Genomic DNA, 15,870 nt, shown 5'->3' with positions numbered 1-15,870 from the left:
CCTCGTTGCCTTCTGGTTCAGGTTCGATTTCCATTTGTTCGGTAAGAAGTCGCTCCACAATTGGGCGATCTCGGTCATCAGCAATAAATGGTACTTCCTCATTATTTGCAAGTTCGCCAAGCCAATTATGTACGACAGAAATCCCATGCTTTTGGTATAGCTCCGTGCTTTCCAAATATGATAATGCATCCATAGCTTTTGCTGGTCGAATAGTCTCAGCCATGAAACTATGTCAAGCTTCCGTTTTAGGAGTATTTGCACCACATGGGTGTTATCAAAGTTGCGGGGCAGAGCTGTTACGAAAATAGGTACATTAACAACTGCTCATCTTACTGCGCACTGTCTTTTATAGCCTAGGGAAATAATTCGTATAAATGGGATTAGGGGGGAAATAAGTCTTTCTTCTAGGCATGTTATATCCTGCATGCACTCAGGAGTTTCGGCGAATGCCAAGCCTTCTAATAGGCATAAGTTTGGAATTTTTCCAGTATTTATTGCTCTGTGGTAAGTACAGCAAAATAAATAATTGCCATATTCAGAATAAAATTTTATAAAATAGAAGGCTTTCGAGATGTCTAATCGGGGACGCTTAAGAGAAATTTGATTTTTGTTCAAACTCTTAACATTTTGTTTAAAAAATGTGCCACCACAGCTCATGCATATTTCCGTGGGGCCCATTTTGATATTTCGGAGGTACGCTTGACGTACGGCACTCTTGCGCTGCTGTGTCTGCAAGTCTCTGTGTTCCTGCAACTCCTCAGGGAACAGTGCAGCTCTGGCGTCCCTATTTCGTTCCGATTGTCTCTGAGACTCCGCTTGTCGATTCTGAGGGTCTTGCCGAAAATTAATAACTCGTGCCTCGTTCATATCGCGTATCTGTTGCTCTAGAATTCGGGCTTGCCTTCGAGTGACTCGTCTTTGGGATGAATTTAAATTCTGTTCCCGCCTTCTTGTACTTGGATTCCGTCTTGCAACTCGACGGTTATTTCCATCGCGGTTCCGCTCGCCTTCTCTGTAATCCTGATTCTCTCTGCGAACAGCATGCAGTGTTGGCCTCCTGCTCCATCGAACGATAATCAGAATCTTAGCGAGCGACGAAGTGGGCTTCTCACAACCCGACAACACAACAGGTGAATGAATTTCGAAATTGTGTGCTTTCATAAAGTAATTGTATAAGGAATGTAAGGCCAGTTTTGACAGTTTCGCTGTTGTTTTCATTTGGTCGTCGAGTTTTTTTGATTTGCAGAAATTAAGCATGCAGCCATATTCACTAAACTGATCCATTCTGGTGCATTGATACTACGACTATGATTTTTCATAGTGATTGGGACTACATATTTTCAATTGTCAATTTCAATTTTTTCAATTGTCGAGTACGTACATATGTGCGTTGATTTTAGGACTTTGTTGCAATTCTGGATGATCTTGTTTATTTTTTCTTTCCAATTTAGCATGATGCGTTGTTTTAAACACCCATCCGCAACTCCCAATTATCTGGTGTTCCAATTATAGGACTTACCATCAATTTAAAAAAATTCCTATGCGTTGATTTTAGACAAGCAGTTATCCAGCAACTCACTGCGTGTACGAGAGAAGCGCTCAATGCCAGATGACTGGCTACCGTCGGACGACTGAAATTCAAAGCATGAGTTCGATGCAAGCTCCACTCGACATTTGGCGACGCAATTTTAACGGCCTCATATGGTCACATGAAACAAATGTTTGGTTACACCCATTTCATGGTGTCCTCATTGGCTGCTGCATGGAACAGCCGTTTATTGTATTCCGTTACCAGAGCGACAGGTAAATCGTCGAATGTGCACGTAAGAGGGTCGCTGTCCATTTATATCTTTCGGTTCCATTTCTTTTTCACATTCTGTTTTGATGTCGCAAGCTTACACCATCAGACGAGGTGCTCTCCTCACTGTTCCCGGGTGTATTTTGAGCAGACTTTTAAGCTCTGTCCTAAGCTCATATATTTTAGCAGATATCGGCAGTTTCACAACTTTAGCATAGCCACAGTTAGCTTCTTTAATATTTTTTTGGTCATTTAGTAAACTTAATTTTCCTTGAACCATGTTTTCGCCAGTTCGGACGAGTATTTGGGATCGTTTGTAACATGCGCTTGACGTTCAAAATTTGAAAACTCAACAGAAAATGGTTAATCGTGGAAACAACCCATTTAGCTTGTTTTTAGTACCCGAATCAGTACATAGTGTTATCGATAATTTATGATCTTACGTATTCACGTAAGTCGTCACGTATCGATCGGTGAGATATCGGCTTAAAGCTCAGCCCTAGATTAAAGAATATTGGCGAAAGGAAAATTAAAAGATTAAAATACGCGTGGCCTCGTTCTTTCTTAACTCAACTCCCAAAGGAGACGGAGGTGCTACAATCCACGCTGCCAACTTCACGGCAATCTTTGCTGCACCCACCGCGTGTATCGTGCAAGAAAAAATATAACCCTTTTAATTGCATCCTTCATAGGATTGCCCAACAAAACACCCAACTTGGTTCTGGTGTAGTTTCTGGTAGTGCATTGGAGAGAATATCCGCGGGGCGCCTGTGATTTGTCGCAGAAATTAATTCCGCGTCGTTTTGGCTATCGCCGCTCCAATCGGAATAAATTTATTCCAAAATTTTTGTGGCTGTGGTGTCGCTCTCCATAGGGTAAATATATATATAATTGTTTGACGTGTAGCTTATTAACCTGTTCTTACTAGGGACTGGCACCACAAGTACGTAGCAGATTACCCCTGAGTGGTAGGCCGCCAAGTCTGATTTTTCAACTGAGGAAAGAGGACTCAGTCTCAATGAATTAACGAAACTTTAAGCGAAGGAAGTTTTAACCTGTGCCTTTCTGTCCATTTTTGACCGGACTCATTCCGAAAAAGAGCACGTGGTTTTGTGCAGTGCAGCGTAAAATAATCAGAATGGGTGCAAGCGTTTAAAAGCCCTTTCAAAGTTAATTGTGTCTATGCATTCGAGCCTCTCGGTCCTGCCAATTGTAGCGTGCGCTAGTTTAAAGTTTAAACTTTCAAATTTTTAAAACTTAACGTCTTTACGCGCCACTTTGCCAATAGCGATCAATCAATAAATAAAAATATTGGTATCGCTCGATCGATAAACGCATAATATGGGGATAGCGATAAATGATCTATCGTTTTTCTTGAGGTGGCAACGCGCTTCATTTTTTTTGCTAGGCTTCATTTTCATTTTTTAATTCTGAGGAGAAAAGTGTGTAAAAAGAAAAAAGCTGTAGTCCAAATCTTTGGTTATAAATCATAGCAGGTATGTAGGTTAATTAGAATTTTTACCCCGCCGCCATCTGCATCTTACTCTATATCCTAGATTGGAAACCTTACTTTTTCTGGCCAATATTCCTGATAACTTTCGTTTGGGAAGATTATTTTCTGGAAAACCGGCGAGTTTTCAAATACCCATTTCTGGTGCCGGAGCACGTGCATCCGAATTTTCGGTTGTCGTTGCCTTCTGGAATTGGCATTCGGACATTGAAAAGACACCGGCAGTGCCACAACGTTTCTAAGTTAAGGCTTACGGTGCGGCCAAAGTGTCTCATTTCCCGAAAGGTGTCCTAACCTTCGGTGAACCGGATTTTTGTATGGCAAGGTTTTAAAGGCAGTGGCCTACCTAACCTTCTGACGTTGCTGACCCAGACAAAGTTTGTCTTTTAGCCAAATTCTGGATACTGCTTGCTGTTGCCCTATTTAGCGCATTCCATGTGACCACCTCGAAAGCTCCTACAAATTTTTTTTTTAATTAACCTCGTTTTGAACGAAATCTTTAAGTCCCGATATTTTCATTTCTGATCTTATTTTTAAATTTTAATTCCTAATCAAGTTAGACAAAAAAAAAAAAAAAAGAAAGAGAATGTGAATAAGTCAAATATTGAATCAATTAAAGTCTCGTTAAGGTTATATTAAATAATTCAAGTCGAGAGTAACGTAAAATAGAGTAAATGTAAAAGCAAAGTGAGTGAACGGAGTTTAATGGTGGTCATAAAGCGCGAAGGAGAAATCATCATATAAACACCCTCCCACAGTGCATCGATGGAAGGCCTTTCAGCGAATAAACTATGGGGTAAGTGCCTAGTGTATTAAGTAGTCTCAATTCGGCGACTTTCAACCAAGTTTTTGCGAACTATGGAGGATGGTAGCCAATTGATACTCTGACTTGTTGATGTAATTTCTGTTTCAGCGTTTTGTGATCAACCAGATAGTTAAATTAAAAAAAAAATAAAAAAAATTTTGATTTCCGTAAATAATGTTTGACTTGAAGAGCAATCAAAACCAATGAGTGAATTTGTGCGACTTGAAAATTTAAAATAACTTTAAAGAATTTAAAAAAAAAAAAAAAAAAAAAAGATAAAAGAGAACTTGAAATAAGATGAATAATTACAAGAAAAAATGTTAACTGGATTAATTTAATATTCCTTCTATATTTTTTTTTATTCTATAATCTTCTGCAATAATTAATAATGTATAACTAGTAAGCTCTCTTTTATACTGCTAGTTTTAGTCCCTCTTATTCAATAGTTTAATTAACTTTGAGTTCCATTGTTTTGCAAGTCTGAAAGTTCAGAATCTCAAAATGTTGAGTCATACCAGACCAGCTGTTTAAAATTAGTCTGTAAATATTTCTTTAAAATTTATTGTGTACAACAAGAAATGCTTCTATCTGAAATTATAATGAATTTGAATATGATTGCTTAAGCTTTATAATTAATTTTCCTAGTGATATGGGTACATGAGTTGATATCTATCCGTTTTTTTTTGGGAATCTTTACAAATGTCAATAAAGATTCATGGTTGGGAGGGTATAGAACTGATAAGGTCCATCTACATCTTGACCTCCGTAACCGCTAGCTTGTGAACAAAAGGATACACCTTCATTTCTTTCGCCTTTTTTATTGACATGAATTCCTTGCTGTTTTCGTAAGTATTTTCTGTCAGTCATTCTATTTTCATTTAAAATTAGTTTCAGTAGAGATCCTAATAAAATTAAATTTTATAATTAAAGGTAGAGATTCAGCAAACAATCCCCCCACCCCGCAAGAGCTACGGAACCAGAGGATCTCGATCTGCTGCAATTCACCTACCGCCTTCCTTTTGGTTATCGATAGCTTTATCGTCGCTGTGATAGGAGAACCGATTATATAACAATTATGGCGCGCAACGAGAAATCGAATAGGAAGGTTACACAATGATTATCGCGAGTACTTAACCAAACGAAAAAAAAACCAGAGGGCCGGGGCTAACTTTGACCGCGTCAAAGTTTATATACCCTTGCAACTTTTTTGGTAACTCTTTCCTTACCTATAGCCATCAAAGTGGAAAAACGTTTTATCTAAAAAGGCTAATGTTTGACAATGAACGGCCTACAATCTTAGCATAGGAAATAACGAAGATATCGATCAAAGTCACTGTTTTCCACCAAACGTTCCTATGGGAGCTATATGATATAGTTACGCGATCTTAATCAAATTTGACACAGTCATTAACAGATACATTAAACTAACAAATGTTTAATTTGAAAGCAATCGCGTCAAAAGTAACGCAGTTATTGACAAAAGTCACTGTTTTCGAAAGATCGTTCCTATGGGAGCTATATGATATAGTCACCCGATCTTGATCAAATTTGGCATAGTCGTTTATATGTGTAATTAACTCAACAATATTAAATTTCATGATCATAGCTCAGAAAATAACGAAGTTATTAAGAAAAGTCACTGTTCGTGACTTTGCCATTTGTATGGGAGCTATATGATATAGTAATCCGATCCGGCTGAATCCGAGATATACAACGCCTGCAGTATATACAAGCCCACATGCAAAATTTCAGCTCTGTAGCTCCAACGGTCTAGGAGGAGTTTGCGTTGATCCAGACGGGCGGACGGACGGACATGGCTATTTGAACTCGTCTCGTCGTGCTGATCAAGAATATATATACTTTATATGGTCGGAGATGCTTCCTTCTATGCGTTGCACACTTTTGACCAAAATGAATATACCCTTTTTGCAAGGGTATAAAAACCTAACAAAAACTTGAATCCGTGGAATTCAGGTCTTACTACACGTGTACCCAACGAAGCAGTTGCAACCCATTGGCATGACCTAGGGACGTTCGAAGACAATGTTCTTGTAATAGTTAGACATCCAATACTTATAAGAGTTATTTGTTCACAGAGAGAGAGAGAGAGAGAGAGAGGATACGAATAATGTTAATGTTAATGTGCTTAATCGAAAACGGGTGCTCCCAAACCAAATCAGAGGCTTCTGACTACCTTAAATCATCTTATCTATTTTTGAACAGCCTCCGCTTCGAAAGATCTTTCGCCGCTGGACTAAAACTGTAAGTCAAACCATAAAAGAAAAATTATTAATTGATTTGGGTTATTCGTTTTTGGAGCCTTTGAATATGTTGGACGTTGGTGCCATTGCCTATACTTGAATTTATTAGGAAATTTAACCGTCTAGTTGTTATTTTTATCCTTTTCTCTCCCGCCATCAGTTTGATATGATTCGATTTTTTGTAAATTTGATTAAATTTGGTTTTTGTAACCTAATCTCAAGATAACGAGTAAGATAATTATGTTTGATAACCGCATTGCTGCATTGTATATAGTATGAAATTGAGGATAAGATCCAAACTTATTTTTCGACCAGTATTTAGTTTAAGATTTCAAAGTATGAAGATAAGCTTGAACAGCCCAAAAGAACAAATTCGGTAATCAGTAACCGGTAATTTCGTATTAATCATACTTTAGGGACCGCTACCTATTAACTGCAGTAATTCTGAATAATATTAAGTTCGTTTGTTTCCGAAAGAGATATTAAGAATGAATTAAATTAGGAAATGAATCCTGCCTTGTTCATAAGTTTAGAAATTAATAAAACTATTGTTCCTTGAAATGAACTCCCTATAATCGTTAAATTTTTGGGAACCATGCAACCGACTGAGAGATAAAAAGAGGCCGTAAGACATGTTGGAGGGATCCTCAATTCAGACGTGGCCCGAAGATCATGGTAGGGTGGGCGTTCACATGATAGGCCTATAGGATATCATGACATAAACCAACATGTGTGCCTCCTGATACTACATAGTTTAACGTGTTCTTATTTCTGGTCTCCTCAGGCCTTCTTTCTTTCACATCTAAACCTGTACCGTTATCCCTTGGTGTCCTTAAGTACGCGAATTTAAAATTTTACGTCTGTATCTAATGTGAGTAACTATAATTCTGGCTAATCTCTATCGTATAACCCACTCCCAGCCGACCTGACCCTAGCCGAACCTATCGCGTACTCGGCCAGCACTATGAACGAACGTCTGCTCAACACTCCTTGTGAGATTCAACGTTACATGCTACACGTTTTCCTGCTGATATTCCCACTTGAAAGGCAATTCTCCTTCGGCATAAAGAAGCATAGTGTTGCTAATGATATTTACTTTGTCGATGGCGCACATTTTATCCTTTATCCAAAATAACGGACCGACACGTAAAGAAGAAAAGTATCCCCAAAACATATTGTTACCACCTCAATGCCAAACGGTCTTTAAAGGGTTTTTTTGATCATAAGAAGTGATTTTTTTCAGGGACTGTAATCATTATAAGTTTTTTCTTATTATTATCAGTTATTAATTTTCGGCAAGACCCTCAGAATCGACAAGCGGAGTCTCAGAGACAATCGGAACGAAATAGGGACGCCAGAGCTGCACTGTTCCCTGAGGAGTTGCAGGAACACAGAGACTTGCAGACACAGCAGCGCAAGAGTGCCGTACGTCAAGCGTACCTCCGAAATATCAAAATGGGCCCCACGGAAATATGCATGAGCTGTGGTGGCACATTTTTTAAACAAAATGTTAAGAGTTTGAACAAAAATCAAATTTCTCTTAAGCGTCCCCGATTAGACATCTCGAAAGCCTTCTATTTTATAAAATTTTATTCTGAATATGGCAATTATTTATTTTGCTGTACTTACCACAGAGCAATAAATACTGGAAAAATTCCAAACTTATGCCTATTAGAAGGCTTGGCATTCGCCGAAACTCCTGAGTGCATGCAGGATATAACATGCCTAGAAGAAAGACTTATTTCCCCCCTAATCCCATTTATACGAATTATTTCCCTAGGCTATAAAAGACAGTGCGCAGTAAGATGAGCAGTTGTTAATGTACCTATTTTCGTAAATGATACTGTAACAGCTCTGCCCCGCAACTTTGATAACACCCATGTGGTGCAAATACTCCTAAAACGGAAGCTTGACATAGTTTCATGGCTGAGACTATTCGACCAGCAAAAGCTATGGATGCATTATCATATTTGGAAAGCACGGAGCTATACCAAAAGCATGGGATTTCTGTCGTACATAATTGGCTTGGCGAACTTGCAAATAATGAGGAAGTACCATTTATTGCTGATGACCGAGATCGCCCAATTGTGGAGCGACTTCTTACCGAACAAATGGAAATCGAACCTGAACCAGAAGGCAACGAGGAAGAAGGGCGGAGAAGAAAAAAGTTTTAGCTATGATTCGCCAGTTTGGACTGCCAACTTTGTTAATTACTCTCTCAGCGGCCGAGACCAAATGGAATGAACTTCTGGTAATTCTATCCCTTCTCATAGACAATAGAATTATCATTGAAGAGGATGCATCGAATCTGTCAGCATCAGAAAAAGCACGGTTGATCCGGTCAGACCCTGCGATATGCTCTAGATATTTTGATCATCGGCTTCATCAGTTAATGAAACTTTTTAAAAGCAAAGACATTTTTGGTGATTTTGAACCGTCTCATTATTATTGGAGAATAGAATTTCAACAACGTGGCTCACCGCACTCTCATGGGATGTATTGGTTAAAAGGAGCTCCAAAAATGGAGAATACTAATGGATCGTTAAACACAGAAGATGTTATTAGATTCATTGATATGTTCATTACTACTAAAGAAGATAATGAGGAGCTTCAAGATGTTCTTAGGTATCAATACCATAAACACAGTGCCACATGCAAAAGAGAAATTCGTAGAGAAAGCAAATGTCGGTTTAACATTCCCTATCCGTCAATGCCAGAAACTAGAATTCTTAATCCCTTTGGTGAGGAGGAAACTGTACAAGAACAATATAAACAATACTGGAATCGCATTTAATTGCTCTTGAAAGAAAAAAGAAACCTCCCAAATAATGAACAAATAGAGTTAAATAATTTTGAAAATTTTCTTAGTCGTTTGGACCTTGAATATGCGGATTATATTCAAGCCATTCGAACAAGCCTAAAGAAGCCTCAAATATTCCTTCGACGAAAATAGTTTTCCAAAAATGTCAGTTTTAAAAAACAAAAAATATAGAAACATATTAAGGCATGATAACAAGGTTTTGCATTGGCATTACTCCGGTCAAAGTAAGAGCGGACCGGTCTATAATAAGCAATTTTGTTGAAATCGGTTGAAATTTATTATTTGTTTACGCAGACTACAGTAGTTATAAAGCTTTAGATATAACATAATGGGGTATGTAATAATAAGGAAACAATCACGTCAAATATGTTCAACTCTTGGCCAGGATATTACCTTTAGTAATGAAGAAAAGAGATAATTTTAGGCAGTAATAAGGAAACACTCATATAAAATATGTTAGCTACTTGGCCAGGAAAATCTCTTAAGTCGCCGGTTTAAATTAATAACTTCGAAAGAACATTACTTGAATAGTTAAGTTCGGATTTAAAATTTAAAGGAAACAAATTTTAAAAGCCGTATTTAGTAGGCCCTAATGTAATGTAGTGGGCCTCGACCGTTTGTTTAAGCATTAAAGTGTTTAAGAAATGAAAAAAAAGAAGGAAAAATATGTTTACGGTAGAACGAGAAAAAACGAATGAGGCTTCTTCGCAAAGCGATAGCTATTTATAGGGTTTTGGTTGAACTAGTTCTATGTTCTAGCTCATAATTATGAACCACAATAGTTCACTTTGCTCATTTATGAGTCGCTGGTTCGATACACCAAGAGGTTCATTTCGATAAACTTTTTTATCGATATTTTCTGAATGCAACACTAAAAAAGTTAAATATTTACTTAAGCTATCGAGATTTCAGTGTTGAAAAGTAAAAAACTCGCCTAAAGCTAGATTTCAGTATTGGAAAACGCTATTTTTTATTTGACGCGTTGTTTGACCGCCCTGGCAGCCAAATATTTTACTCTGAATTATAAAATTAAGGAATTTTCCGCTGCTCTGGCAGCCGAATATTGTATTCTAAACTATATTCGTTCTCCCAAATCAAGAAATAATGTAAACTCAACAATATTTTCATTTGTTAAGAACAGTGCGAACACAAGTTTTAAAAAGCCCGCGTATTTTAATATCCGAAGTTTGGCATCTAGCCGGAAATAGCTACTTTTAGCCGGAAATAGCTACTTTTAGCTATAATCCCGCTAAAAGCATAATTTTTCTTTTGTTAATTACACAAAAACTACATAATAAATCGCCAAGGCGCACCTGAGATCGTACTTGTGGAATTTTTCTCGTTCGTTTAATACCAAATTTATGTAGTTTAAGCGCGTTTTGGGCCCGAGTAACGTAAGTAAATATTTACCAAAAAAAAAATTAACAATGAATAGAAGACAAAAAGAAACAAAATTCAAATACATTTTGCAACGGTCAAACATTTTATGTCGATTTCGCTTAAATTTTCCATTTCATCGAACGAAAGACTATATGCATTTGTTTTCGCTTTAGACTTTGAGTAAAATTTTTGCTTTTTAATCGTTTTTCTTTCCAAATAAAAAAAAAATTAAATGCCATTTTTCTCATTAGCACGTAACCTGTTGAGCCTGTGAAATAAATACTTCGAAAACGATTGAAATTTTACTCACATTTGAAAATGGATATTTACTTTACGTTTGAAAACAAGGCAGAGTACGGAAAGCAAGTGATTTAAGACTACTTTCATGAATGAGCTAAAGAAGCATCTCGAGAAGTGGTGTCCGAAAAATCTCTGCGAGTAATATTTTGCCCTTAAAAAGGAAATTTGTCCTATATTATCGCAATAGTTTTTTAATTTTCTCTAATTGTGTACAAATAAGGAATCGGTTAAGTCGGCTACATTTTTTTTGCACCCGCAGTAGGGGAATTTAAATTCGCATTCTCATTCTTGGAAAAATAAGTTTACATTTACTACCCATCTACATACAACAAATCTTCTGTCGATTTATAGATGATCAAAAATCTACATTTCTAGCCTCGTGTCAATTTTTTTTTTAAAATGAAGCCTGGATAAAAAATTTGGATTATAATGATCGAACCATGGAGATACGCAGCTTTGCACCATGGCAAGCGATTCAACCAAAACACCAAAGGAAAATATTTTGGAAAATTTTATTCATCCAAACTCCAAAAAGACACTTGCACTTGCACTTGCACCAATAAATGCCTCTTACCGTTCGATATTAAGAAAACAAAAATTGTAAAAAAAAGAAGAAAAAGCAGAACAAATAGCTTCCAAATACCCCCTTGCAGAGGGTATTATAAAATTGGTCAGATGTTTGTAACGCACAGAAGGAGACGTTTCCGACCCCATAAAGTATATACATATATTGTTGATCAGCATGAGAAGCTGAGTTGATATAGCCATGTCCGTCTGTCCGTCCGTCTGAGCGTATGCGTTTTACTTAGCCTTCTTAAGAGCTATCGGGCCGAAAACAAACATGTAAAATTATTATTACGTAGGACTGCAAGGGTATATAAACTTCGGCATAGCCGATGTTAGCTTCTTTGATATTTACTATTACTTTTTGCAATTGTTTAAGTTGTATTTGGCCAGCTTCCAAATTTTCCATTGATTAGCTTCAAATCGAAGCTATTAGTTCTGATGTAATTTAAAGAAAGTCGACTATTAACTTTTGATTCCGTATCTAATACACCTTAAGCCCTTACGCTCCGCCTCGCTTTTTTTTGTTGTGCCATTATTATAATTTGCCTTGTTTTTATAACTTTCTTTAAAATTAGCCTTTTTTAAGACACTTTTTCTTTGAGAGTCACTTAGACTTACCGAATTTTAACATCACAGATCTACGAACAATATGGTACAAGACTGAGCTTTTAAGTTTCATCAACATATATACATATAAACATGTACATGTATATGGGCCTATTATTATTGTTAAGGTGTGTGTCTAATATAGTGCGTCAAGTCGTCTATGGATCAGCATGTTTATGTAAATACCTTGGAGACGGTGATGCTACCATAGGCTGAGGATAATATGCCACTTATACGGGTCTTTCAACAGGACAACGACCCAAAGCACACCAGTAAAAAAGCCAGGCAGTGGTTCTCAGAGATTTCTCTAAATGTAATAGAGTGTTCGGCACGGGCACCAGGCCTAACCCCTATTAAAAATCTGTGGGGTGACATTATAAAAGCAGTTGCTGTTGCAAAACCAACAAAAATAAGATGTTTTGGGAGGAGTCCTGGAAGAAAATACCGGTCAAACGATGTCAAGACCTGGTTAACTCAATGCTAAGACGTTGTGTAGCGGATTTTGACACTAAGGGCAACGGAACGAAGTGTTGAGTTTTTAATTTATTAATATTTTTAATAGCTAATCATAACATATTCATGAATTTTGTTTTTTTCTTTTTTTTTTCATTTTAACCAAATATTTAAAAAGTGGTGCTATTTTTAGTTTCGGGTATTTTTTGAGTATTTGAAGAAAATCCTTGAAAAACTTTGAATACGTTGGATATTATTAAAAATTTTGTTTGCTTCCATTAGTAGTAAATATTGAAACATTCAAAAACGTATTCACATGTTCCTTGAGCCTTAAATTGAAGCCAAGAATCCTTTCAACAAATAACCTCAGCAAGTGGTTATTAGCTATTTTTAAGTTCGCAGCTGTACATATTTTCTGTTCTCGTCGAGGCAACCATTTGGGTAAATGTCAGAACAATCATTAACTGCGAAAAAGCAATTCTGGCATTTCTGTGTAATTTGTCATCTAAGCAAATTTCTACGAAAAATTAAGTGAATCGGCCATGAACAGCTGCCCCCACTGCTCTGGTACTGGTTACCAGCCTAAACGCGCCAAGAGTGCTGTACGCAAGCGCCTGGAATTTTACCTGAATTGTTCAAAATATGTGGGCCCCAATGATGAAATCAATTCTGTGGAAGCCGAAGCAGATTGCAACAATAAACAGATAGTCCATCCAAATGCCGACAGGCCTGCGTGCATTTGTCATCGTCCACAGCATGGCTATGAATGTGACCGATGTCATCAATTTTTCCATGGACGTTTGGCTGAAATTTGTCCACGACACAAATCTGTAGGTTGGATAAGGCGAAAACATTTACAGTAAATTCGAAATGTTTTCCGTTTTAGGAAATATATTTAATGGACTTTCAGTGTTGCCCATATTGCGCGGCCCCAAACAGCATGATTCAAATTGCCAAATTTACTTCGAAGGAAATCTGTAAATTTGGAAATGCTGAACTACCCGGCGGAGATGAAGGCTTGTAGAATTCTCCCTTGAAATGTAATACCTGTCTGTGCTACACCCAAATTCAGTTTTCTCATTCTGTGATTTATGCAAAATGATGCGAAAAGAAATCGTATATATGTATATATTATCCTTTTTTGAAGCTTCGATACACTAGAAATGTTTTTTCTAACAATTTAATTTCTTACTTGATTTATGTACACTTCTTTTGCTTAAAAGACTTGAAAGACTTAACTTTACAGGTGAATATATTAAATAGATAACCAAATTATTTGTTGGTTGCGAAATGATCTCGTGTAAGCTTAGCATGTAATTTTCTCGTTAACATTGTAAAAAATTAGCAATATCGATGGCTAATAAATTGTTCGCTATAATCTAAGTTCTGAGGATTCAGAACTCAATAAGAGCATCCTCTTAGGTAAATATAGTCCTGGCGCGAATGATAAATAATATATATTCATATATACATAGGTATCCGATTGTATAGGAAGCAAAGCAGTTATCTGGTTAAAATTATTTTTAGGAGTTATTTGATAATATTTCATATAATCATGCTTAAAGTATGTAAAAGTTTAAGTTCAAAATTTAACTACTGTAGCTTTCTCGGATTAGTAAGTGTTTCTCACTAGTGTTGGAAAATTTCAAAATAGTCTGCAACAATGTGCTTTAATGTTTTGTCTATAAATCCGCATCAAAATATTTCAATTTTATACCCTCTTAAAATTGACAAATGTGGTCATAAAAGGGCTGTACACCCCACAGTGCAGTGAAAGGACGAGGGTGAGAAATTTCGCCTGTGTGTGTGTGTGTCAACGTTCTATGTACCGGAGCGTAATTGGTATTTCCTTCGTTTCGTTGCTATATTTAGTTGAGCTAGTTTTGCACTTACCCCCAAAAATAACTCAAGTACCATTCGCGTGTTTCATGCATTAAAGGTCCTAGTGGGAGCTAGAAACTGTAATTGTAGTTGATAACAGGATCACAAGAGCAGGCGAACTGTACAGAACAGAAAACGTAATAGACACAGTCATTCAAGAGCAAGTAGCGGTGCTAGATGAGATGAAAGCACCGAAGCGAATGTCTTACTCTATTCTCTCCTTATCAGTGCCACAGTAAAAATTTTAAATGGTCTAAATTGTATTTGTCTCTTGCCGAAAACTACAAAATTGGCCAATATGTTAGTTAAAAACACTATTTATTCTATTTGATTTATCCTTTATACATATGCACTTACATGTTTTCTTAGAAAATTTCAAATTTAAATATTCCGAAAATAATTAAAAATGTAATATGTTTATGCTTTTCGGGCCATTTTAACTTTTTGTTGATATATTTTTATACCCTTGCAAAAAGAGTATATTAATTTTGGTCAGAAGTGTGCAACGCATAGATGGAAGCATCTCTGACCATATAAAGTATATTGTAAGATTCCAATTATTTAAAGTCTGTTAAATGCTCATGTATATATATATCGATTGTTAGTAATAAGTATCGATTGTTAGTAATAAGTATCGATTGTTAGTAATAAGTATCGATTGTTAGTAATAAGTATCGATTGTTAGTAATAAGTATCGATTGTTAGCGATAAGTCCTCGATAGGTCGAGAGACGGCGTCTCTCTTCTCTTCCGGCGATGCAACGAGCAAGTTGCATCTGCGCAAAACCAAAAGATTAAATCCGACCAATACAAACTAATCTTTATCATTTTTACTTAATAATTAGGTGTTAACAACTCAGAAGTGGGATGACCACCCGAAAGGATACATATTTCGGGACACGGCACGCCACACGTTCCAAATCTAGGACGGCCGCCTCCACGCCCACCGCTGTTAGGGCACCCACTGCGGTGACTACCGCTGCAGTACCGAGAACCGCTGTGCCGACTGCTGACACACGCGCCCCTGCCGGGCCCGCCGCTGCTGGGCCAACTGCTGATATACTCGCCCCTGCCGGGCCCGCCGCTGCTGGGCCAACTGCTGATATACTCGCCCCTGCCGGGCCCGCCGCTGCTGGGCCAACTGCCGCCATACGAGCCTCTGCTGGGCTACTGATGCCACATTCGCCCCTGCCGGGCCAACTGCCGCCACACTCGCCCCTGCCGGGCCCGCCGCTGCTGGGCCAACTGCTGATATACTCGCCCCTGCCGGGCCCGCCGCTGCTGGGCCAACTGCTGATATACTCGCCTCTGCCGGGCCCGCCGCTGCTGGGCCAACTGCCGCCATACGAGCCCCTGCCGGGCTAACTGATGCCACATTCGCCCCTGCCGGGCCCGCCGACGCTGGGCCAACTGCCGCCATACGAGCCCCTACTGGGCTAACTGATGCCACATTCGCCCCTGCCGGGCCCGCCGCCGCTGGGCCAACTGC

At 37.9% G+C, this 15,870-nt stretch overlaps 1 protein-coding gene across 1 annotated transcript; it reads left to right on the top strand.

The window, feature by feature from the left end:
* The first annotated feature begins 12,915 nt into the window (after window positions 1-12,915).
* On the top strand, window positions 12,916-13,884 carry LOC111519386 (uncharacterized protein CG13380-like). The gene is made up of 2 exons (XM_023179859.2): window positions 12,916-13,331; window positions 13,388-13,884. The coding sequence occupies exons 1-2, from the start codon at window positions 13,044-13,046 to the stop codon at window positions 13,523-13,525; spliced, it is 426 nt and encodes a 141-aa protein (XP_023035627.1). The 5' UTR covers window positions 12,916-13,043; the 3' UTR covers window positions 13,526-13,884.
* The last annotated feature ends 1,986 nt before the right edge of the window (window positions 13,885-15,870 follow it).

The sequence above is a fragment of the Drosophila willistoni genome, unplaced genomic scaffold (genome assembly GCF_018902025.1).
Source record: "Drosophila willistoni isolate 14030-0811.24 unplaced genomic scaffold, UCI_dwil_1.1 Seg124, whole genome shotgun sequence".
Lineage (NCBI taxonomy): Eukaryota > Metazoa > Arthropoda > Insecta > Diptera > Drosophilidae > Drosophila > Drosophila willistoni.
The sequence above is the reverse complement of the archived record's forward strand: the minus strand, read 5'-3'. Positions and strand labels throughout refer to the sequence as shown.